The sequence below is a fragment of the Crocuta crocuta genome, unplaced genomic scaffold (genome assembly GCF_008692635.1).
Source record: "Crocuta crocuta isolate KB4526 unplaced genomic scaffold, BGI_CrCroc_1.0 scaffold29, whole genome shotgun sequence".
Lineage (NCBI taxonomy): Eukaryota > Metazoa > Chordata > Mammalia > Carnivora > Hyaenidae > Crocuta > Crocuta crocuta.
The window spans coordinates 6914613-6936542 of record NW_027533280.1 but is presented as its reverse complement, the minus strand read 5'-3'; the positions used below and the strand labels follow the sequence as shown (position 1 = coordinate 6936542).

The following is a 21930-nucleotide window of genomic DNA, read 5'->3' as shown; positions in this document are numbered from 1 at the left end:
GGTAAAAAGAGAAAAACAATTATTAAAATACAACCACTACTGATGAAAACATTCTGAAATCAGACAGTGGCAATGGCTGCACAACCATGCAAATGTACTAAAAACTACTGAATTGTACCCTTTAAAATGGATTTTTTGGGGCGCCTGAGTGGCTCAGTCAGTTAAGCGTCCGACTTCGGCTCAGGTCACGATCTCAGTTTGTGGGTTCGAGCCCCGCGTCAGGCTCTGTGCTGACAGCTCAGAGCCTGGAGCCTGCTCCCGATTCTGTGTCTCCCTCTCTCTCTAACCCTCCCCTGCTCATGTTATCTCTCTCTCAGAAGTAAATAAAACATTAATTAAAAAAAAAACCTTTAAAAAATAAATAAAATGGATTTTTTTATGGTATGTGAATTCTATCTCAATAAGGAATATTATAGTAATAGCATTAAAATGTGGAGGGGAACTCTGTAAGAACAAATACTGACAATTTAAGCATAATTCTGTTTGGAGATTGAGAGTATGGCTAATATGTTCCACCTCCATCCCTCTTTACCCTTGTTTATGTGTTTTGTGAGGATTTTAGACTTAAAAAATAAGCATTCAAATTATAGTAGTTAATACCCTGTGAGCATTTACTATGTGCCAGGGGCTTTTCTAGCAATTGTTAAGTAAAGCTGATTGAAGCTTCATTAATACTAAGCAGGATTATTTTTTTATTTCTATTTATTTATTTTGAGAGAGAGAGATCAAGCGGGGTAGGGGAGAGAGAATGCCAAGCAGGCTCCCCATTGTCAGTGCAGAGCCGGACGGCAGGCTTGAACTCACAAAGTGTGAGATCATGTCCTGAGCTGAAACCAAGAGGCTTAACCGACTGAGCCACCCAGGGGCCCCTTGTAAGTAGGATTATTAACTCCTATTACAGAGCAGGAGACTTTAGGCTCAGAGAGATTAAGTAACTTGACCAAGAACCCACAGCTAGAGAGTCAAACTTTGAACCACATAGCCTGGCTCCGGGCCTGTTATCCTAGCTGCTGCCATACAATTTCTCCCAGACCGAGCCTCAGTGTTTACACAGCACGTAGCTTCCTATCGCATAGTGTCAGCGTCCCAGATCACCTGCCCTTGCCCCGATCATTCTTACATAAGCATTATCCTCCTAGATATAGGTGTTTTAGGAGGAAGGAGAGGAGTATTTTTTTAAATGACTTCCAGAGGCGCACAGCAGATGTGCGCGCCCTCATCCTGGACTCCCAATTTAAAACACTCAGAATTAGCCTGTTACGGTTCCTATTTATGTGCATTTCCATTTCCGCTGAGTAGGACCAAAAGCAGACTCAGATCTGACAGCAGACCTTTGAACTTGAAAACAGCAGCAGGTTCCTTCCTCAAACTGAGGCCTTCTGGGCCCAATCAGGTCTGCCTCCAAACTAAACCACTCAAGAGCAAGCCAGCAATTTGCCTCTTTCACTCAGCACCAGAATAACCCTGGGCAAGTTCCTATGCGAGCAGTGAAAGTGAGCACCCTTCTATTTGCTAAGCCTGTAGCTCTCTACCCAGCCAACTTCCTATGCGACTTTTTTAAGTTTCCCCCAAGTCTGGGGATGAATTTTGCTTTGAAGTCTCAATGGCAGAGAAGAGAGAGGAAATCCCAAATAAGACCCGACCGTTCAGCCGTCTTAAGAAGTGCATGTTTTATTTCTTTTCTTTCTGGTTTGACTTCTCACCGCAGGTTTTTCTAACCTACTCGAAAACAGAGGGAATATGTAAATGAACTTCCTGGTATCCATCACTCAGCTTTGACAATTACCAACATTTGCTTTCTCTCCTTGCCATTGACTTTGCTGCTGAGAGAATCTATCACCCTTCTCAACTCATCGAGAAGAGGTTTCTAAATTTTTTTTTATCACTCTTATCGTAACGGCTAGAGGTTTTTATTTTAACTGTTTCATACTCAACTGTTTGCTTGCAATGCATGCAGTATCTTATTCTGTGGATCTCAACCAGGGTAGTTTGGGCCCCCAGGGGACACCAGTAACTTACGGAGACATATTTGATTATCATAACTAGGGGGTAGGGGGGATAGTAGAGGCCGGGGAGGCCCCTAAACATCCATCCTCCAATGCACAGGCAAGACCTGCCACAATATAGAAATATGTGGCTCAAATGTCAATAGAGCTGCCGTTCAGAAATCCTATTTAGCTAATATCCCCATTTCACAGATGAGGAAAACTGGGGCTCAGAAGGGATAACTTAATCTGCCTGTTATAAGCAGGGAAGTGGTAAGAGCCCAGATCTCAACAGCTCAATTTCAGGCTGTCTGAATTTCGGGGGACCCTCCCCACTCAACCATTACCATCTACCGCCTGGCAAGAACCAGGCCCCCAATTTGAATTTCAGCCCATCGTTTTGCAGAGAGGGGAAATTGTGAGGCCCAGAGGCGAGCAGGGACTGACCCAAGGTCACACAGTGCAGGACTCCCGAGTGCTAGCCCAGTGCCCCTTCGGCGGGCTTTACTTGCCCCTCTAGAGAGGACCCAGGAAGGGTCATCCGTGGGGACAGGTCCCGGAAAAGCGGGCCAGCGGCCATGCCAGACTCAGGCACGAGACTCTGCGGGTGGGGCGCCGGAGGGCGCCAGGGAGCCGAGCAGATGGCGGGGTCGGGTGGGGGGGACAAGGAATGCGGGCTCCGGCTCCACGTGCTCCGGGCCCCGGTCCGGGCCCCGGCGTGGGGGTCGCCCCAGGAAACCGGGAGCGAGGAGAGGGGGCGCCAAGCACCAGCCTGGGCTGGAGGGGAAAAAGCGCGGCGATGACTTCCCCACAGTCACTCCCGGCCCGCCCTGCCCGCCTCCCACAGCCCAGAGTTCAGCGCACCCCCTTACTCCATGCCCTCTGACCCCTGGCCCCTGCCCTCTCCGTCAGGCCATCGCTCGCACCCCTCAGATTCTTACACGCGCCGCCCCAGCAACCCGANGCACCCCCCCGGGGGGCCCCCCCCCTCCAGCCGCTGCAGCCACAGCAGCTGCGCCAGCTCTCTCCGCCGCCTATCGTCCCTTCAACCCTGCCGGCCCCGCCCCGTTCCCCCCTTTGCCGCGGCCTATTGGCTGCCCAGGAGCATGATGAGCTCTGATTGGGTAAGCGTCATGTCCTTCCTCAGTTCTCGCCCGCTGCTGATGCGGGATCCNAGTCGCGGTCTTTTCATTGGTGGAGGGTCAGAGAGGCGTTACTTCTGATTGGCCAGGCCTCAGGAGGTGGGGCGGACTGAGCGAAACAAGAAATCGAATGGTGAAAAAGAAAGTCAGTCAGACGTCGAGTCCCCTCCTTCAGGGAATTGGCGGGTAACCTAGCAACGCAGGTACAACAGAGGTAACCGAGTTGAGCCACCAGGGCCCTAGGAGCAGGTGAGTGGCCCGGTGGGAAGGGCCGGGAATGAGCGGGAGATGTGGAATGCTATCCTTTGGTGTCTGAGGAATCAGTAGCCCGCACCGCGATGCTGTTCCCCCCTCGCGCCCCACCCCGCCCCAGAACCCTGCTCCCCAGCCCCGGCCTCAGTCCAGACCTCCCTCTCCACTGCCCGGACTACGAGGCATCTTCTGTGTCCTTGCTTCAACGCTGCCCCTCCGCTCACCATCTCCACATCCCCGCTTCCTCACCCTTAATGCGTGGATGATGCTAGTCAAGTGGAGTCACATCCTGGTTAACTAATTTCAGGTCAAACATAGGTGATGGGGATGAGAGGTACTTTATAAGTTCCCTGCCATCCCACCCAATGGCCATGCATTCCAGGATGAGCATCTCACCTGAGTGTGTTCAGATTAGGTCCTTTTGATTATATCATCGTTAGCCTGTCGCTCTAACAACATAACTTAACTCCCATTCCTGTCCTTAAAATGTGATTTCGTGGTGCATGCTTCATTCAAAGGGTTTGTGGCAAGGATTAAATAGGTGAGGCAACGAAAAACCTGGCATGGAGCTGAGCAACATAGTAAGTGCTCAGTCAAGAGTGGCAATCATTTTTGTTCCTAAAGCGCATTTGTCCTTGACTCTTTCTGCTTCACACGGGTCAGAGGGAGTCATCTTGTTCCGTACCTCAAATATTCATATATTCAACAAGTATTCACCTAGTGCCTACTACTGGGCGCTGGGGTAGAGCAAACAACAACAACAAAAAAAAAACTTCATACCTTCACTCATGGAGCTTGTCTCATGTGGGAGATGGTCATGAATCTAGTAATATACAAATAAATGTAAAGTTACACCTGTGGAGACCCATTTCTAGAATGGTGGAGCATGGAGGGCACAAATCCTTTCCTCTAAAAGCAACTGTAGCTTTGTAAATCCATCAATAAATGGATTTTTAAAAAATACACACAAAGGCATATGAATTCAGCCTGTATGAGGGGTGGAACTCTGATCAATGCTACAAGGTTGGACCTAATGCTAGATGAATACAAGCCAAGCACAAAGGGACAACTATGCAACTTATACGAGATACTTAGAAGAGACAAATTCATAGAGACAGAAAGAATCGTGGAACGAAATAATGATGCATGCTACGACATGGATGAACCTCAAGGCCATTAGGCGAATTCGGGTCCATTGGCACCCTTGACATTTCAGGATGGTTGATTTTATCTATCTATGTAGAGGGCCATTCTGTGAGGAGCAGGATCCATTTGCTTTATGCCCAGGCTCTACCCACTACATTCCAGTAGCACCCTCTCCCAGTTGTGACAACCAAATATGTCTCCAAATATTGTCATATGTGTCCTGGAGGCCAGAGTCACCCTGGCTTAAAAACTAATGTGCTGGGGCGTCTGGGTGGCTTAGTCCGTTGAGCGTCCAACTCTTGATTTCAGCTCAGGTCATGAAGCCAGGGTCGTGGGATTGAGTCCCACGTCAGGCTCCGTGCTGAGCATGGAAACTACTTAAGATTCTCTCTCTCTCTCTCTCTCTCTCTGCCCCTCTCCCCCACTCACTCTCTCTCTCTCTCTCTGAAATTAAAAAAAAATCCTGTGCTAAGCACAGAGTCAGATACAAAAGATTACATAGTGTATGATTCCATTTATATGATTTCATGTGTATGATACATCCAGAAAAGTTAACTGTGAGAATAGAAATCGTTTGCAAATTAGCTCATGGGAATTTAGGGAAGGGATAGAAATGTTGTGGTGATGCGGAATAACTTTGAACATTTACCAAAAAAAGTCCTGGAGTAGTACATTTACAACGGCAACGTTTTATGGGATGTAAATTATACCTCAATAGAGCTTTAAAAAAAAAAATCACACCCGTGATATGTATGCAGAACAAGTGGAGAGGGTTTCCAGAGATTACAGATTACACTTTCTGTTCCAGTCTAGGGAGAGGTAGCCATTGAGCTGAGCCTTGAAGTTTGAGAAATAGCTAATCTAGGGGTTGGGAATCGGTTTCTGGGAAAAGGAACATCGTGTGTGAAGTTCCTGGTGCTTTGAACACTTTGGAGACAGAAACTGAGGGCAGCAGGGCTCAGAGGCTGGCCAGGGGGGTTGAAGCCAATGAGACAGAATCTCATCAAGGATGAGAAGGGGCTTCATCCTTCTTGCTCTGCGTGCCCCCTGTCCCCGCCATGGCTTGAGTCACCATCTGTGACTTAACAGCTCTCACAATTCTGTGTCTTTCTAGGTCTTTCTTAAAATCTACTCCAGGGGCACCTGGGTGGCACGATCAGTTAAGCATCCAACTGTCGGTCTCGGCTCAGGTCATGATTTCACGGTTCGTGAGTTCAAGCCCCACGTCGGGCTCTGCGCTGACAGTGGGAGGCCTGACTGGGATTTGGTCTCCCCTTCTCTCTGCCCCCCACCCCACTTGTGCTCACTCTCTCTCTCTCTTTCTCTCAAAATAAATTTAAATAAATGAAATAATTTTAAAAATAATAATAATAAATAAAATCTACTCCAGATATCAACCACTCCACCACATTTCATAGATGTCCCACCCCGGTGGCTACTAGTCTATACATATATATAGTACCTTGGTGTGAATTAGAAAGAGGCGCCCCCTCCAGGCCCCAAAGTTGGTAAATGGATAGCAAGTTCTACCATCAGTAAACACGGCGATCCCTCAACGCCTGCTTGTCTTCCAGTGTTCACCCTTGGGGTAAATTCTGGAACAATCCATAAGGCAACCATCCCTTGCTTCCTTCCTCCCCTACCCCCAGCCCCCACGTCCAGCCCTTCGTCTCATCCCATTGACTCTGCCCTCCACTGCTTTGTCTCTGGTTGAGGCCCTCCACTTCTGTTCCCTGGACACTGTGACAGCCTTCCAAACCTGATTCTCTCGTCTCGTTACACCTGCGAACCCTCTTACCACAATTATCCAGGCAGTAAATCTGGTCTTGTCACTCACTCCCTGCATAAAACTCCTCCCCCAGCCTTTCATGTCTCCTCTTGAGCAATGAGGGAAGATGCTGTGGTTGGATTTTCTAGCCAATCAAATTAGGATGACTTTCTTATTCCCTGGGCCCCCTGTAAGGTAGTCGAGAGGAAGTGAAAATAGAATAATAGCCAAACAACCAGGCTAAGACAACAGAAAGCTAAGTACAGAAAATGGCAGGAAAGGCAAGCTTGCGAAGGGGTGAGGTCTGAGGTCACTGTTCATGCCTCATCTGGAGGTACACAAGTTGTTGGTAGAAGGCAAGAATCTGCACCACAGTTTCCTCTCCCAGACTTCACCCTCCACCCAGAAAGCCGCAAACAGCCTTAGATTGGAAGCAGTGGGCGACAGAGTCCCAGCATCAACCTCCCTGCCGACAGGCTTGACAGGCTGTGCAGGGCATTCCGGACAGAACTGCCCGAGCCCTGAGCAAGGCATCCCTCAGGAACATTCTAGGCACACATGGTCAGATGTAAATGCCGTGGTTTTAGCTTGGGTTCTCAACTCCGTTTACAGAGAAAAAAATGAAAAGGATGAGTCTTCCCTGGTCAAGTGTTAAATTCCTCCCCCCCACACACACACCTTTTCCCTAGGAGACAAGAACTCAGAGCAATGAGGCACCACCTGATTTATACTTTAACATATAATAATTATCACTCCCCTTTGAAGAGGGCTTTTAACTCTCAAAAGGGCTTTCCCATCTTGTAAATCAGCGCACCTCCACCCACTTGCCCTTTGATGTGGTTTGGACAGGTATTGTGTCCCCAGATGCCAGAGAGATAAGGGGCTTGCCCAGACGTAGTCCCAGAACTCCAGCAGGGAGAATCATGTGCCTGGGACTCCTAACACTCAGCTTGTGAACCTGATCCTGATTCTGTAACCAATGGCAGCTTTAGACGGCATGGATGTCAGCTTGTCAGAGCTGAGCTAGCCAGGGACCGGCCTTCCTTTGAACCTGGATGGAGTGCTGGACTTAGGGTGGGGAGGCCAGGAGTTTTATACAGGAGCAAGGCCACTGTGGTCTAAGTGATTCTCCCCCAGGGGTATCCTCCGACCCGCCACCCTCACCCTGTGGGGATATTTGGCAATGTCTAGAGACATTTTGTCTCCGACTGGTCAGAACCGGGGTGGGAAAGATGTGTTACTAGCATCAAATGGATAGAGCCTAGGGATGCTCCTAAATAAACATCCTATAACACATAGAATTACCTGACCCCAAATGTCAATAGTGTGGAGCTTAAGAAAGCCTGTCCTGGGGGCGCCTGGGTGGCTCAGTCGGTTATGCGGTTAGGCGTCCCACCTCGGCCCAGGTCATGATCTCACTTCGTGGATTGGAGCCCCGCGCACATCGGGGCTCTGTGCTCACCGCTCAGAGCCCAGAGCCTGCTCAGATTCTCTGTGTCTCTCTCACTGCTCCTCCCTCACTCACACTTTCTCTCTCTCTTTCTCTTTCTCTCTCAAAAATAAACATTAAAAAAAAGAAAGAGAGAAAGAAACCCTATCCCGGACTGATATTTCCATACAAGGCAAATGGTATGTGCACACACGTGCGTACCCCTACCTTTTCCTTCAGGCCTTCTTAGTGGAGCTGAAAGAAATGTGATTGCAAATCAAGATCATTTGAAATCAGGCGAAAGTGTCTCTTTGACCTTAGCTATCAAATAATAGCAGCAGGTTCTATCTTACAACCAATCAAATGCCTTTAGCATGGCAGCTTTCGAACACAGATTTTTTTTTTAACCACAAACCAAAGAAACACATTTTCCTTCTCTGCCCAGCGCATGCATGTTAATTACACATGAATACTTAACTACATGCGATGCACTCTAGTATTTTCCATTCCATTTTATTTATTTTTTTAAATGTTTTATTTATTTCTGAGAAAGAGAGAGAGACAGCATGAGCAGGAGAGGATCAGAGAGAGAGGGAGATGCAGAATCTGAAACAGGCTCCAAGTTCTGAGCTAGCTGTCAGCACAGAGCCCAACGCGGGGCTCGAACCCATGAACCGTGAGATCATGACCTGAGCCGAAATAGGACGCCCAACCGACTGAGCCACCCAGGCACCCCTATTTCATTTATTTTTAACGCCCATCCCAACTGGCGAATTGATTTCACCACTCACCAAGGGGTTGTAATCCTGGGTTTAAAAAAGATGCTTCTTCCACATAATGAAGCAATGAGGAAAAGCCAGCGTTTCACATTTGATAAGATTATGATTTAAATATTTTCTTAAGTGGAGGAAGTTTATTTTAGAAGAATCTAAATGCACCACTAGGAAATTCTTCCTTCTGTCTCAAACAACCCCAGCGATACTACCCACAGTTGGCTATAACCAGAAATAAACACTTCTAAAGCTACGCTGTAACCAAAGGAGGAATTAAGAGCCACGATGAATTCATTTGTAAGGAGGAGGAGACTGGAAAAGGGACTCCAGTCCTCCTTCTTCACCAGCAGAAAAATGAAAATAATGTAGAAACCAGTCAAATTAAAAACAAAGAGTAGGGGTGTCTGGGTGGTTCAATCAGTTAAGCAACCAACTGTTGGTTTAGGCATAGGCCCTGATCTCCCATTTCGAGAGTTCAAGCCCCACATCGAGCTCTGTGCTGGCAACGTGGCGCCTGCTTGGGATTCTCTTTCTCTGCCCCTCTGCTGCTTGTGTTCTCTCTCTCTCTTAAAATAAACAAACAAACATTTAAAACATTTTTAAATAGTAAAAAAGAGTCAAAAGTGGTTCCCTTTTGGGCACTGGATACAACCTGCTGCAAAAAAAAAAAAAAATGTATATAGTGAGGAAAAATACATCTTCTAATAAAGTATTCAAATGTTAATACTAAATTATAGGGCCGCCTGGGTGGCTCAGTCGGCTAAGTGTCTGACTTCGGCTCAGGTCGTGATCTCACGGTTCGTGGGTTTGAGCCCCGCGTTGGGCTCTGTGCTGACTGCCAGCTCAGAGCCTGGAGCCTGCTTCGGATTCTGTGTCTCCCTCTCTCTCTGCCCTTCCCCTGCTCATGTTCTCTCTCTCAAAAAATAGATAAACATTTAAAAAATACTAGGTTATATTATGTTTGGTGTCATAATAGAAGTAATACAATCTAAACATTATTTTTTTTTAATGTTTATTTTTGAGAAACAAAGAGAGGGTAAACAAGCAGGGGAGGGGCACACACACACACACACACACACACACACACACACACACAGAACTGGAAGCAGGCTCCAGGCTCTGAGCTGTCAGCACAGAGCCTGATGCAGGGCTCGAACCCACGAACCGTGAGATCCTGACCTGAGCCGAAGTCAGACACTTAACCGATTGAGCCACCCAGGCGCCCAAGCTAACCATTATTGAGCCAGGATTTCATGTCATACTCACAAGAGCTCTGATGAGTTTGGGCTCCCTTACTGTCCCCATTTTACAGATGAGGAGGCCAAAGCTTAGAGAATTTGACCGACTTGCCTAAAGCCACACAGCAGAGATGGAACTCCAATTTGCCTGACCCTAGAACCCACAAACTTAATCACTGTGTGGTAGGCTCATGTTTTTCTTTTCTACTTCAGAGAAGAGGAGATGAGGGGCCCAGAAGATCAAGTGAACTTGCCCAGGGCTATAGCTATGGCCAGTGTCCAGTAGAGAGTGTTCATTAAAAGCAACAGTTTAGAAATCTGTCCCCAGGAGCACATTGCCTCCTAGCCTCTGTCACCACTCCGTGTCCTCTGTCTCCAAAGCACCGGGCAAAGAGCCCGCAGCCGTAAAGTCACATCGCAGATGAGATTCGTCTGTTATCTGTTAAAACCTCCAGCGTTCACTACTAACAGCCCCAGCCTGAGAATCTTTTGCAAACCAAGGTTCTCTGAAAGGACGAGAGGATCGGGTAATATTTCAAAAGCGGTGATAGAAAAAAAAAATTATGAAAAAGAAAAAACAAATTGGATGTAAATCTTTTTATTTTAAAACTCTGAGCCCTGGGGCACCTGGGTGGCTTAGTCGGTTAAGTGTCCGACTTTCGCTTAGGTCATGATCTCGCGGTTCGTGGGTTCGAGCCCTGCGTCGGGCTCTGTGCTGACTGCCAGCTTGGAGCCTGGAGCCTGTTTCGGAGTCTGTATCTCCCTCTCTCTGACCCTCTCCTGCTCATGCTGTCTCTCTCTCTAAAAAAAAACAAAAACAAAAAAACAAAACTCTGAGCCCTGAGTACAGGGATGGAAAACCAATAGGCCAAATGCTGACCCACAGTTTTCATTATTCAAATATGATACTATTTTCTGATTCTGATTCAGGACATAACATATTTTGTGAAATAACATTATCATATTATGCCAGTATCTCCTTGCAAGGAAATGGACTGGCTTTGCTATCTCTTTATTTATTCCCCAGTGATTTGTTGAGTGTGCACAGTGTGATCTCCGCTTGGGGCGTCAGTCTCCATCATGGATTCTCTACTCCTTTCCAGCCCCTCATGCTCTCTGCTCTAGATGGAGAAGGCTCAGATAAAGCATCCAGAGTTCTGAAGAAAGCTTTTTGCATGCTTCCCAGGCCAGTGAGATCTCCTGAGACCAAAAGGAAAATTCTCACTGATTTAAAGGCAAAACCTCTGCCTATTAACCCAGCAAGTAGGTGGTGAAATCAGAACTAAGTGGCCAGGAATCCCTTAGCCATCGAAGACTTCTTTGAGTTGAAGCAGGGAGTGTTAGGTCCTAATGGCCTGGGGTGGGTGGGTCTCAGAAATATGACAGAGCTGTCAAAAGTACATGAAATCAGGGGCACCTGGTGGCTCAGTCGGTGAAGCATCCGACTTCGGTTCAGGTTGTGAACTCGCCGTCTGTGAGTTCCAGCCCCGCATCGGGCTCTGTGCTGACATCTCAGAGCCTGGAGCCTGTCTCCCTCTCTCTCTGCCCCTCCCCTGCTCACTCTCTGTCTCTCAAAGATACACATTAAAAAAAAAAGTTTTTTAAGTACATGAAATCAGCTACGCCAATTGTGAAACCCACACATGGTTTTATCCAATCTGAAATAGTGTTAGAACTGCCAATGTTCCACTAGCGTAGAAAATAAAAACAAACGCCACGAGCTTCATGTCTGGTGAAAACTTCTCTTTGCCACCTCTGCCTGCAACCATATTTCCCACCCTAAACCATTCCTTCTTAGCCCTCTCCCATCTAAACTGCAGGCAGCCTCTTTTGTCTAGTCATGGGAAGTACCAAGAACGCAGCTAGGAAGGCAAAAAAAATCTCAGTCAAAGCTACGAGCCACTGAGGAAATATTTAGTTGTCTAGAAATACATTTACTACGGATATTAAACCGTAGGCTCATACTAAGAGAGGATGTTTAGTTCGTTTTGTTGGTTTGGTGGTTTCTGTTTCTGGTAGAGATGTACACACGTAGCACTAACACTATTTATACTGATTCTCATGGTGAGCAGCCTATGCTGAAACCCCTTCACAGGTCTATCTTAATTCTAACTACATCAGTGAGAAACTCTGAGTTTGGCGTTAATAAGTCTTTTGTATATTAGCCTTATATCCAGCAACTTAGCTCTAATTGTGTAATTCCAGACGTGTGTATCTTTGGGATTTTCTACATAAATAATCATGTCGTTGCAAATAAAGATGGTTTTATTTCTTCCTTCCCAATTTGTATTCCTTTTCTTGTCTTATAGCATTAGCTAGTCCAATATGATGTTAAACAGGAAGGGTAAGAGGGGATATTCTTGCCTTGTTCCTAACCTTAGGGAATAAACTTCTAGTTTCTCACAATTAAGTGTGAGGCTAGCTGTAGGGCTTTTGTAGATGTTCTTTATCAAGTGGAGGTAATTTCATGATAGTCCTTATTTGCTGAGAAGTTTATTATAATTGTTTGATGAACGGTGTGGGATTTTGTCAAATGCTTTTTTGCATCTATTGATGTGATATGGTTTCCCTTTTTGTTGATGTGATGGGCCACATTAATTGATTTTTGAATGTTGAATGGGCCTTGTAGGCATGGGAGAAAGCCCACTTGCTTGTGGGATAGAATTCCTTTTATACTTTGTTGGATTCAATTTGTGAATATTTTGTCAAGGATTTTTGCATCTATGTTTGTGAGACCTCGTGGTCTGTGGCTTTCCTTTATTAGAGGGTATTGGTCTGTTTTGGCATTGGGATAAGGCTAGCTTCATAGAACCTGTTAGGAAATACTACTTCTGCTTCTATTTTCTGGAAGAAATGTTAGAGAACTGATACAATTTCTTCCTCAAATGTTTGGTAGAATCCACCAGTGAAATCATCTAGGAGTTTTCTGTTTGGGAAAGTTATTAATTATTGATCAATTTCTTTACTATATTAAGGCCCACCGAGATTACCTATTCCTCCTCGTGAGAGTTTTGGTGATTGTATCGTCAAGGAATTGGTCCATTTCATCTAGGTTATCAAATTTATGGCCATAGCGGAGTTCATTATAGTCCTTTATTATCATTTTTACATCCATGGGATCAGCCGTGATGGCCTCTCTTTCCTCCTTGACATTTGTAATTTATCTCTTCTCTCTTTTTGTTAGTATGCCTATAACATCTCCCTGCCACTTGCTAATCATGCTTTTTAACAACGGACACCTGGGCTCATCGTCCCCTGAATGATAGCACCCAGCTAGAGTGAAATGATATCAGGATGTAGCCATTATTGTCTTTTAGATAAGCAAAGCAAGGCAGATTTTCTAGTTATGAAACTTCCTTTTTAATGAAAGTACTTTATGCTTAAGGAAAAAATGTTGAGTGGGTAACAGTACACGTTGGCCTACAGACTTGGCAGAAATCACAAAGGTGGCATGTCAGTGAGAGAGATTTGGACAAACCCGAACTAGAACTAACCCTCAGGGAGGCTCCTTTCCTGACCCAGAACCCTCGCTCTCCGTCCTCCACGGCTCTCCGCAATCCTGTGTCATGATCATTTATGATGTGCGTCTCGGTAATTAGTTTATAATAAGCTCCAAAGTATGTAAATGATTGACTCGAACACATAAAAGTCAATGAGAGATGATTCAAAGCTCACCCTGAAATTCAAAGCTCAGCCGCTCACTCATTTGCATTCTGACAAGCTCTTGTGAGCGAGCGAGGAGAGAGAGATGGGGTAACAGCTCTATTGTTGCAAACTGTGTCTAATCCCGGGTGTACCCGCGGGAGTGGGACCCCCCAAGAACACTGCTGGTGGGATGCATACAATATCCACATAATGACAAATATGAGCGTTCGTAGTTGTAGCTGCAAAGTAGGCTGAATGCTCTAGGCACTGAATCTGGAACACGTCTGTCCACTGGGTCTCTGCTTGACAGGATCCATTGAAACTGGACCAGCAAAGAATCACTGTGCTTGATCCACTATAAAAGGTGATCGGAAAATGCTAAGACCAGACAGTTGGAGTCCTGGCGGGGGGGGAAGGACTCTCCAGAAAGGTTGTGTGGGCTGAGACCCCAGCGTGGTTGCTCAGTAGCTATAAACTCATGGAAACATCTAACCTCCCTCTGCATCCCTTTCCTTGTCTGTGGGTAGAGCTAATAAAAGCATAAGGCTGTCGTAAGGAATGAAGGAGTTAATTCACACAAGGTATTTAAGCACAGCGTTTGGTATGGACCTAGTTCTCAAGAGTTAGCTACAAGGAAAATCGCATTCTTCAAAATGAGACACACACCCCCCCCCCAGTTTCGTTTAACCCCCTCTGACTCCACGTACCATTGTTGGATGTGTGCGGTAGTTGCAAGGATTGGGTTTTCTTCGCCTTTTCTCCCCAAGGGGAAAAAATATAATTTCACTCAAACCCTTTTTTTTTCTTTTTTCAAAATGTTCTGAGAGTGAAAAGTAATAAAATATCCAACAAGCCCATTTGAATGAAGACGAGGTATAATTTGCATGATAAAGATATATTTCCATTTATAAAGTTCATCACCAGAATTAATGACAAATAAAGGGAAGGTCCAATTAAAGTTCCCCGTCCATTAACAATCTTGCTGCACTCTCAGGGCAGGAATTTTAAAAGGAGAGGCTTAAGTTGGAAATGATTTAAATATTAAGGTTGGTGGCATTAAAAAGGACATGAAATGATCATATTAGGATTCAAGGCAGAGATTCTCCAGTGATTTTTGTCATCAGAGTTAGATGCATTTCCCCCGATTCTCGTTCCACCGGCTTCTCCGTGTTCACCCAAATGAGCTGTCAGACACTGATGGGCGTCATCATAATCAAAGAAAACAAGTTTGCCCTTTAAAGTAAAAGAGGTAATTTGGCTGAAAGCAAATTGGAAACGTTTCATAGAACCTTGCGTCTCTGAAGAGATCAGGCATTTTGATTTATGCCTGAGAGCTTTGGGGGACAATGGGGGGCAGTGCTTCATGAAACCTTTTATTCACGTTCGTCCTGGGGCCAGGGCAGGACCTTCAGAGGGGCTGAGGAAGTTCCCTGGCTTTCCCTGAAACATTATCTTCAGGAAAAGCCTGAAGGGGATTCACCACGAAATTGACACGGCGGGAAACAAAGAGATGCAAGGGAAGGTGCCTCGAGGTCAGCTCCCAGAGGCTTTGGACTTTGGGACCTGTTTTGCCGGGCTGAGGACCCAAGCAGCCTCCGCATCCGATCCGGCTGTCTTTCTTACGCTCACTCACTCGAGATGTTCCTCTGATTCCCGCCCTTCTGTCTGTTTACTCTGGTTTGGGGAACTGAGTATCTCTTGGCGCTTCAAGCGTCAGCAACTTGTCCCTTTGCGTTGATGTCTCCATCCCCAAGGCCCCCTGGGATCATGTGCTGTCAGATGCCCAGAGTGTGCTCAGCTAGGCTTCCTTGATTGCAAGCAACAGACACCGACCGTGGCTAAGCACACTCTTTCTCTCAAAAACAAACAAAAAACAAGCTCTTCGTCCTCCCTTCTATACCTCCTTCCCCCCAATTTTTCTAGTCCCTCCAAAGGGCCCCATCTTTCTCTCCCAGTGCCCCAAACGCAAAATGGTCTCACTCATCAAGCCCTGATGAGTCCTTCTTCAAAATGCTTCTCGCATCCACAGCCTATGACAAGGAGAAGGGCACAGGGAGCCTGTCGCTGGGGGGCCCAGCCCTCACCCCAAGATGACGTTGAGGTGTTTTTTCTTTTCCAGTGCTGGGTATGTAACGATGATCAAAGTAGACAAAGCCCCTACCTTCACTGGAGCTCGCTTTTTAGGGGAGGGGGACAGACAGACAATAAACAAATGGGCCCATATACAGATGTCAGATGGTAAGAACCTAGCCAAGAGAAAAGGGAAAAGGGTAAGGGGAAAGGGAGGGCAGGGAGGAGGAGAGGGTTTATATTTTAGGAAGGAAATCCGGAGAGCACTCACTACTACCCCGAGACTTGGGCAGAGAAGGAAGTGTGAGGACAAGCTTGGCAGATATTTAGAGGAACGTTCCAGACCTGGGGCTTGGCGGGAGGTAGGGGTAGTGGTGTGCAGACAGCAAGTGCAAAGGCCCTGTCAGAGGTTGGAGCACATTTGACGTGTTCAGGGAACAGCAAAGGGGTCAGTCTGAGTGCAGAAGAGCGAGTGATAGCAGCGGCCAGATTACGTAGGGGCTTCTAGGTCCCTGTAAGGACTCAGGCTTTTATCCCAAGGGAGATGGGAAGCTCTCTGTCGTGGGATGTGCTGATAACTGTCCAACAGCCAGTTTGGTGGGAAGGGGGCGCTGATCTGTAGTATTTGCCAATTTCTGCGGTGTAAATACTCCCACCATGGCTGATTTCAAACCACTGATGGTCTGGGGCACCTGGCTCGCTCAGTTGGCTGAGCATCTGACTCTTGATTTCAGCTCAGGTCACCATCTCACAGTTCGTGAGTTCGAGCCCCGCATCGGGCTCTGCACTGACAGTGTGGAGTCTGCTTGGGATTCCCTCTCTCTGCCTCTCTCTCTCTCTCAAAATAAATAAAACAAACTTAAAAAAAAAAGTCAAGCTACCAATGGATTTTGAGCAGAGGAATAAAAGGATCCAACATTTTATTTATTTATTTGCTTATTTATTAACATTTATTGATTTTTGAGAGACAGAACAGAGCATGAGCAGGAGAGGGGCAGAGAGAGAGAGAGGGAGACAGAATCCCAAGCAGTCTCTGGGCTCTGAGCTGTCAGCAGAGCCCCACGTGGGGCTTGAACTCACTGACCACGAGATCATGACCTGAGCCGAAGTCAGACACTCAACCGACTGAGCCACCCAGGCACCTCAAGGATCTGACGTTTTAAAAGGCTCCCTCTGGCTCCCGTGATCAGAGGAGACTGTGGAGCGCATGGGCAGAAGCCGGGTTGCCAGTGAAAAGGTTATCACCATCGTCTGAATAAGAGATGATGGAGTCCAGTGGCTCGATGACATCAGGAAGAGCATTCCTGCAGTTTCCTTCTCATTCACAAAGTGGCTGACACTGCTTCAGCATTAAAGCTCAAGTTCAAGGAACAGAGTTGAAGCCAACAATGTCTTTCTTTTGTATCGGGAAGGTGTAAGTTTTCCCAGAAGCCCCTAGAAATCTTTTGTATTTTATTGGCTCTAACAGTGTCTATAGACACTCTTAACAGTAAAGAGAAGTTGAGCATTAAATATTTCCAGCCACTATATTATAGGCAAGCAAGAAGGAAGGAGGTTGGGATGGGCATGGTGGCTGCCACAAAGAGGCAGGCATGGCTTTATCAAAATCAACTACAAGAATTTGACCCAGTCTGGAAGCCCAGGAAAGTCTTCTCTGAAGAAGTGACACCTGAACTGAGATCTGAGTAAAATTAACTTAGTAATAAGGAGGGAAAAGAATGTTTCAAGAAGGAAAAAATAGCATGTGCAAAGGCCCTGAGGTCAAGGTTTATAATATCCCAAGCTATCTGCCTGCCACCTCCCCTTTCCCTGTAAATCATCGATTATGACTGATCTTTCTCAAAAACCTGATTTTCTCCTGTTACCTGTTTCCTAAAATCAAAATGGATCCCAATTTCCTACAAGATAAACTCCAAAATCCCCACTCTACTGTTGAAGGCTGGTCATGATCTCAACCTATTCTGTGATTACAGCTTTATACCCTTCCTCCTATAGTTGTTGAACTTTCACGTGTACATGTTTCATATTCCAAACTAGGTAATAAACTCTGCATCTCTTTTATAGCCCCAGGGGCTCAATAAATACCCAGATAGATGACCCTTACTGCAGGCAGCAGGAACAGGCGTAAGCAGACCAGTTAAGACATTCGTTAATTATCCAAGTGAGAGATGATNTGGCAGACTGGGATGGGGGGGAAGAGTGAGGGGGAGCTCAGGTTTCCGGCTAGAGCAACTAGGGTGACAGAATTGCCAGTCGTCAGGATGAGGGATAAAGAAGGAGCGGGTAAGGGCTGGGGACACGGTGGGGTCCCTCGTAGACCTGGTATGTTGGGGAGCCCAGCCAATCCTGGGCAGGAGGCAGGTCATTTGGTACATCTGGATCTCCAGCCAAGCCCCGACATGCAGACCAGGAAATCGCCACAGTCCTGGACCTGGGATCTGGGTTCCCTGGGCTCATAGTGCTAGTCATTATTTATTGAGCACTTACAATGTGCAGGTCCTGTGCCGGCAACTTCCACCAAATCTTAGGATCTCTGTTTTATGGCTGAGGAAGCCCAGGCTTAGCGGGATTGGACAACTAGCCCAGGGTCCCCCCAGCAAGGGTCTAAACCCAAGTGGGGCTACTATAAAGCTAGTACTCAGCCATCCTGCTGTGTAGACAACATCAATGATCGATTTCTGATCGCTGCCATACATTTCTCAGAAAGTCTTACTAACTTTTTATTTTGTAATGATTGTAGATTTAGGGAGAAGTTGCAAAGGTAGTTCAGGATTCCCGAATGCCCTTCATCCAGCTCTCCCGAGGTTACCATCTTAAAGAACCCCGATGTGTCGGTCCATCAAAACCAAGAAATTAACATTGTACAGTGTGCTGTTAACGACGCCATCGCCTTAGTTTGGGTTTTACGCTTTCCTACTAACGTCCATTTCCCCTTCCAGGATCCAATCCAGGATGCGACATTGCATTTAGCGAAGCCTGTTTGAGAAACTGCGTTTCAAAGTCATTGTTCACGACCACCCGGACTTTTAAAATCCGTACTTAAACCCCAGTGCGTGGGAGGAAGAAGAAACCATAATATTTCCTCCTCTCTCCTCTGGGCTGCATTTCCAGTGGTAGCCACAGGCCCTGGGGGGCGCTATAGCTCTTCCTGCACAGGAAATGGGTGTGGTTCCAGCTTCCCCTGGGGGACCCTTGTCCTCAAGCTCACGACCACCTCCTTCTTTTTTTTTTTTTTACAAATAGTTTATTGTCAAATTAGTTTCAACGACCACCTCCTTCTTGGTGGCCTCCTGCCAGTGACAATGGCTGGGTGGCCTCCCCTTCCCTGGCTCGCCTCTCAACTCTTTCCATCACCCGTGTAGCTTGGCTTTCTATATTTAGGTGCTTAAAAAAAAAATCCAATAGCACTGACTTTTATTCATTCATGTTAAGTCACCCGAAATGATGTCTGTTGCGATTAAATGCTCATTAATGTCAACGGCTGGACAACTCCCTTTTAGCGGATACTTAATGTCCTACCTGGTTAAGCCCTTCACACACTCCCGGGTGTGCCCTGCCCGACGCCTGTGGCTGAGACCCACCTCCCCCCGGGTCCTCCCTCCCTTGCGTCCGATGCTGTCGCAAAGCTAGAAACTGCTTTCGGTGAGAGGTTCTGTGTCAGAGCTCCAGGGCAGCCGGGACGGGCTCTGGACGTTAGTCTGAGGCCACCGTGGCCACAGCGGCACAAGGCCACTAACCGCTTCCTCTGTCCTCTGCAGGGTGGCCGGAGAACGTGGCAGCAGGAGACCCGCCTCATCCAGCAACGTCTCCACCTCCCGAGGCACACAGAGGCAAGGGACGCGGCTCAGAAAATGGCTCTCGACGTTCTCGCCGTGGCCCCTCTCTACCAGGGCCCTGACATCAACAGGATGAGGCTGACGGCAGAGCTGTCCAAAACGCCAGCCTCGCCGCTCAAGCCCCTGGTCCCCCTGAAGTCCAAGCTCACCACCATCGAGACCAAGAGAGTCATGTCCGTCCTGGACGACACCATCCACAAGGTGGAGCTGGTGACCCTGCTCTCGCACATGGCTTCCAGTCTCCAGGCTCTGGAGGGCGCTCTGGGGGGGGACACCTTGAGGGCGCTGAGAGGGCACGCGGACCTGTGTCACAGCCTCCTGGACAGTGTGGCTTACCTGCAAGATAAAGAGAGGCGGCTGCAGGAGGAGGAGGCGTCTGAGGAGGAGGGGTGGTTCCGAGACCGCCTTCTCTCCGTGCAGCTGCGGAAATCCCACCTAATGCCACTTATGCAGCAGGTCAGAGACTCCACCAAGGACGCCCTGAGACTCTTGCTCAACGACCCGCAGGCGCCAAAGCTCCTGGAGGCGCGCACACTGGGCAGAAGCGTGGAAGCCCAGCGTTTTATCGACTGCCTGGTGGAACTGCGGGGTTTCCTGTTCGAGAAGCTCCTCACCAGCCCGATGGAAGCCAGAGAGAAGAGTCAGTTCATACAGGACATCGGGAGACAGAACAGGAGGAACCAAGACATGCTCAACACTCTCGAGAACGAACTGGCAGCGAACATGAAGGACAGGGATGCGGAGGTAGCGGTCCGTCCACGGGAGGAGCCCACCCTGCCGGCGGGTCGGGGCTTTTCCTCAGGGATTTAAGTACCTGCTGTCTGTCGTTCGCTCACCCTACACATATTGTTAGGAGCACTTACTAGCGGGTCTCGTAAATAGTCCACACTGTCCCTGCCTCGTGCCGTTTGTGGGAAGTAGGTCTTTGAGACCTGCTTCTGTTTAGAAAGCAGGTCTTAAAGGCCTGAGCTGTGGTTTTGAGAAGTACAATGAAGGGGAAGCAGAAGGTGCTATAAGACAGTGTTACAAGAGACTCAAAGGGTCACAGACATCAAAGGCGACGCCTGAAGGATGAAAGGGAGTGAACCAGGCGAGGGAGGAAGGGAGGGGTGTGCCAGGCCAGCAACGGGCAATCCCTCTACAGGTAAGTACTTTAGGCTTTGCCGGAAGATCGCGTAGTGCCTCTGGGGCCTGATCAAAGACTGTGACCTCCATTCTGAGAGCGAGGGGCAGGTGGGACGGTGGAAGCTCTGGAAGAACTTTTAAGAAGGGGGAGTGATCACATGATCCCAACGGAATAACCGTTTTGGACGCACACCTATGTATTATGATGGGCACACATTAGCTCGCTGAAGCCTTACAGAGTCCCCGTGAGGTGGTACGTGACTACAGGTTTGGCCGCCAACGCAGAGAGGCCCCAAATGGCAGTGCTCAGTCCAGATGGAAATGGGTTTGTTTCCAGTGGAAAAGCTGAAGCTTGCCTGGGGGAATTGTCAGGGCTCCGGGCTCCTTCTGTCTGGCCGCACCCCTCCCCCCCAACACACGGGGCTTCTAGCCATGCACCCAGAAGACCCCATCATGTCACCACCGGTCCAGCCAACAGGAGGAAGAAAGGGGAAGAGGGCCTTGACCCTGGCCCTTTAGGGATGCAATTTGGACGTAGCCGATGGTAACAGCTCTTAGCCACCCCAGTGGCTGGCGACGCTGGGAAAGGGGGTCTGTTCCTGGGGCCGTGTTTCCAGGGAAAATTCTGCTTCACAGCCTTTCTGGGGAGAAGGGATCCCGCGGGGCAGCCGGCCAGGGCTGCCAGAGACGCTTCCACTGCCAGCCCCCTGCGATCCACGGAGCGCGAGGCCCTCGGAAGCTGTTTGCCGCCCTGCCGCCCCCTCCTCAAGTTCTCACCGAACTTGTCCTTGAAGGCAGAGTTTGTTGCTGACTGTTTGTGTGATTATTCGGTGACTTGATTTGGGTCTGGCGCCCCATAAGGGGACGGGGGCCGTGTCCCTTTTGGCCCGGGGCGCTTGGTCAGGGGAGCTCACACACAGGTTAGAGGGGTGCCCGTGAGGGACAGGGAGAGGGGCCCCCAGTGGCTTTGTGAGTCCCATTCGGGTGGTGGAAACAGCTCGGGCTTCCGAGTTGGACAGATCTGGGGTCAAGTCGACAAATTTCATCATGCCACTCGGATCTCAGTGTGAAATGAGGGGGTGACACACTTGGGCAGCCACGGGGTCAAGAGACGCTCTGACTGCTGACGGTGTCCCCGGCTCCGGAACATGACCCCGTGGGCCCCTGCTGGCTGGTCCCAGCCCCAGCACTGATGGGCCCCCAGGGAGACTCGAGGGCTCCAGCCTCGGGGCTTATTTACAAAACAGCCCCACCCTCCACCCCTGATTCCTGTTCTAGAACCATCTGAGGGCAGTTGTGTCCCACAAGCATTAGCGGGTGGCGATCCCCGCAGTATGTGTGCCTCATGCTCTCCTGAAACACTCCTAGTGTCTGCCAACGGAGCCCGCCCATCCCGTGCCACCGTCCCAGACCTCTCTGGAAGCCTCACCCCAGCTTGCCCATCACTCAGGCCAGGAGACAGAGGGGGTGGCCAGGCACGCGGGGTCTGGATCAGACAGAACTGGCTTCAAGCCCCCCCCC

The 21930-nt window shown here is 48.3% G+C and overlaps 1 protein-coding gene across 2 annotated transcripts in view; it reads left to right on the top strand.

Annotated features, from left to right (window-relative positions):
* Positions 1-3273: 3273 nt before the first annotated feature.
* DRC10 (dynein regulatory complex subunit 10) overlaps positions 3274-21930 on the top strand; it is a 22792-nt gene continuing 4135 nt past the window's right edge. Inside the window, exons 1-2 of one of the 2 annotated variants that reach the window (XM_077748044.1) lie at positions 3274-3376; positions 19207-20028. In XM_077748044.1, the coding sequence (XP_077604170.1) occupies positions 19300-20028 (729 nt within the window). In that variant the 5' untranslated portion in view covers positions 3274-3376; positions 19207-19299. The remainder of the gene's footprint in view (positions 3377-19206; positions 20029-21930) is intronic. The other variant, XM_077748043.1, reaches the window with a different exon arrangement.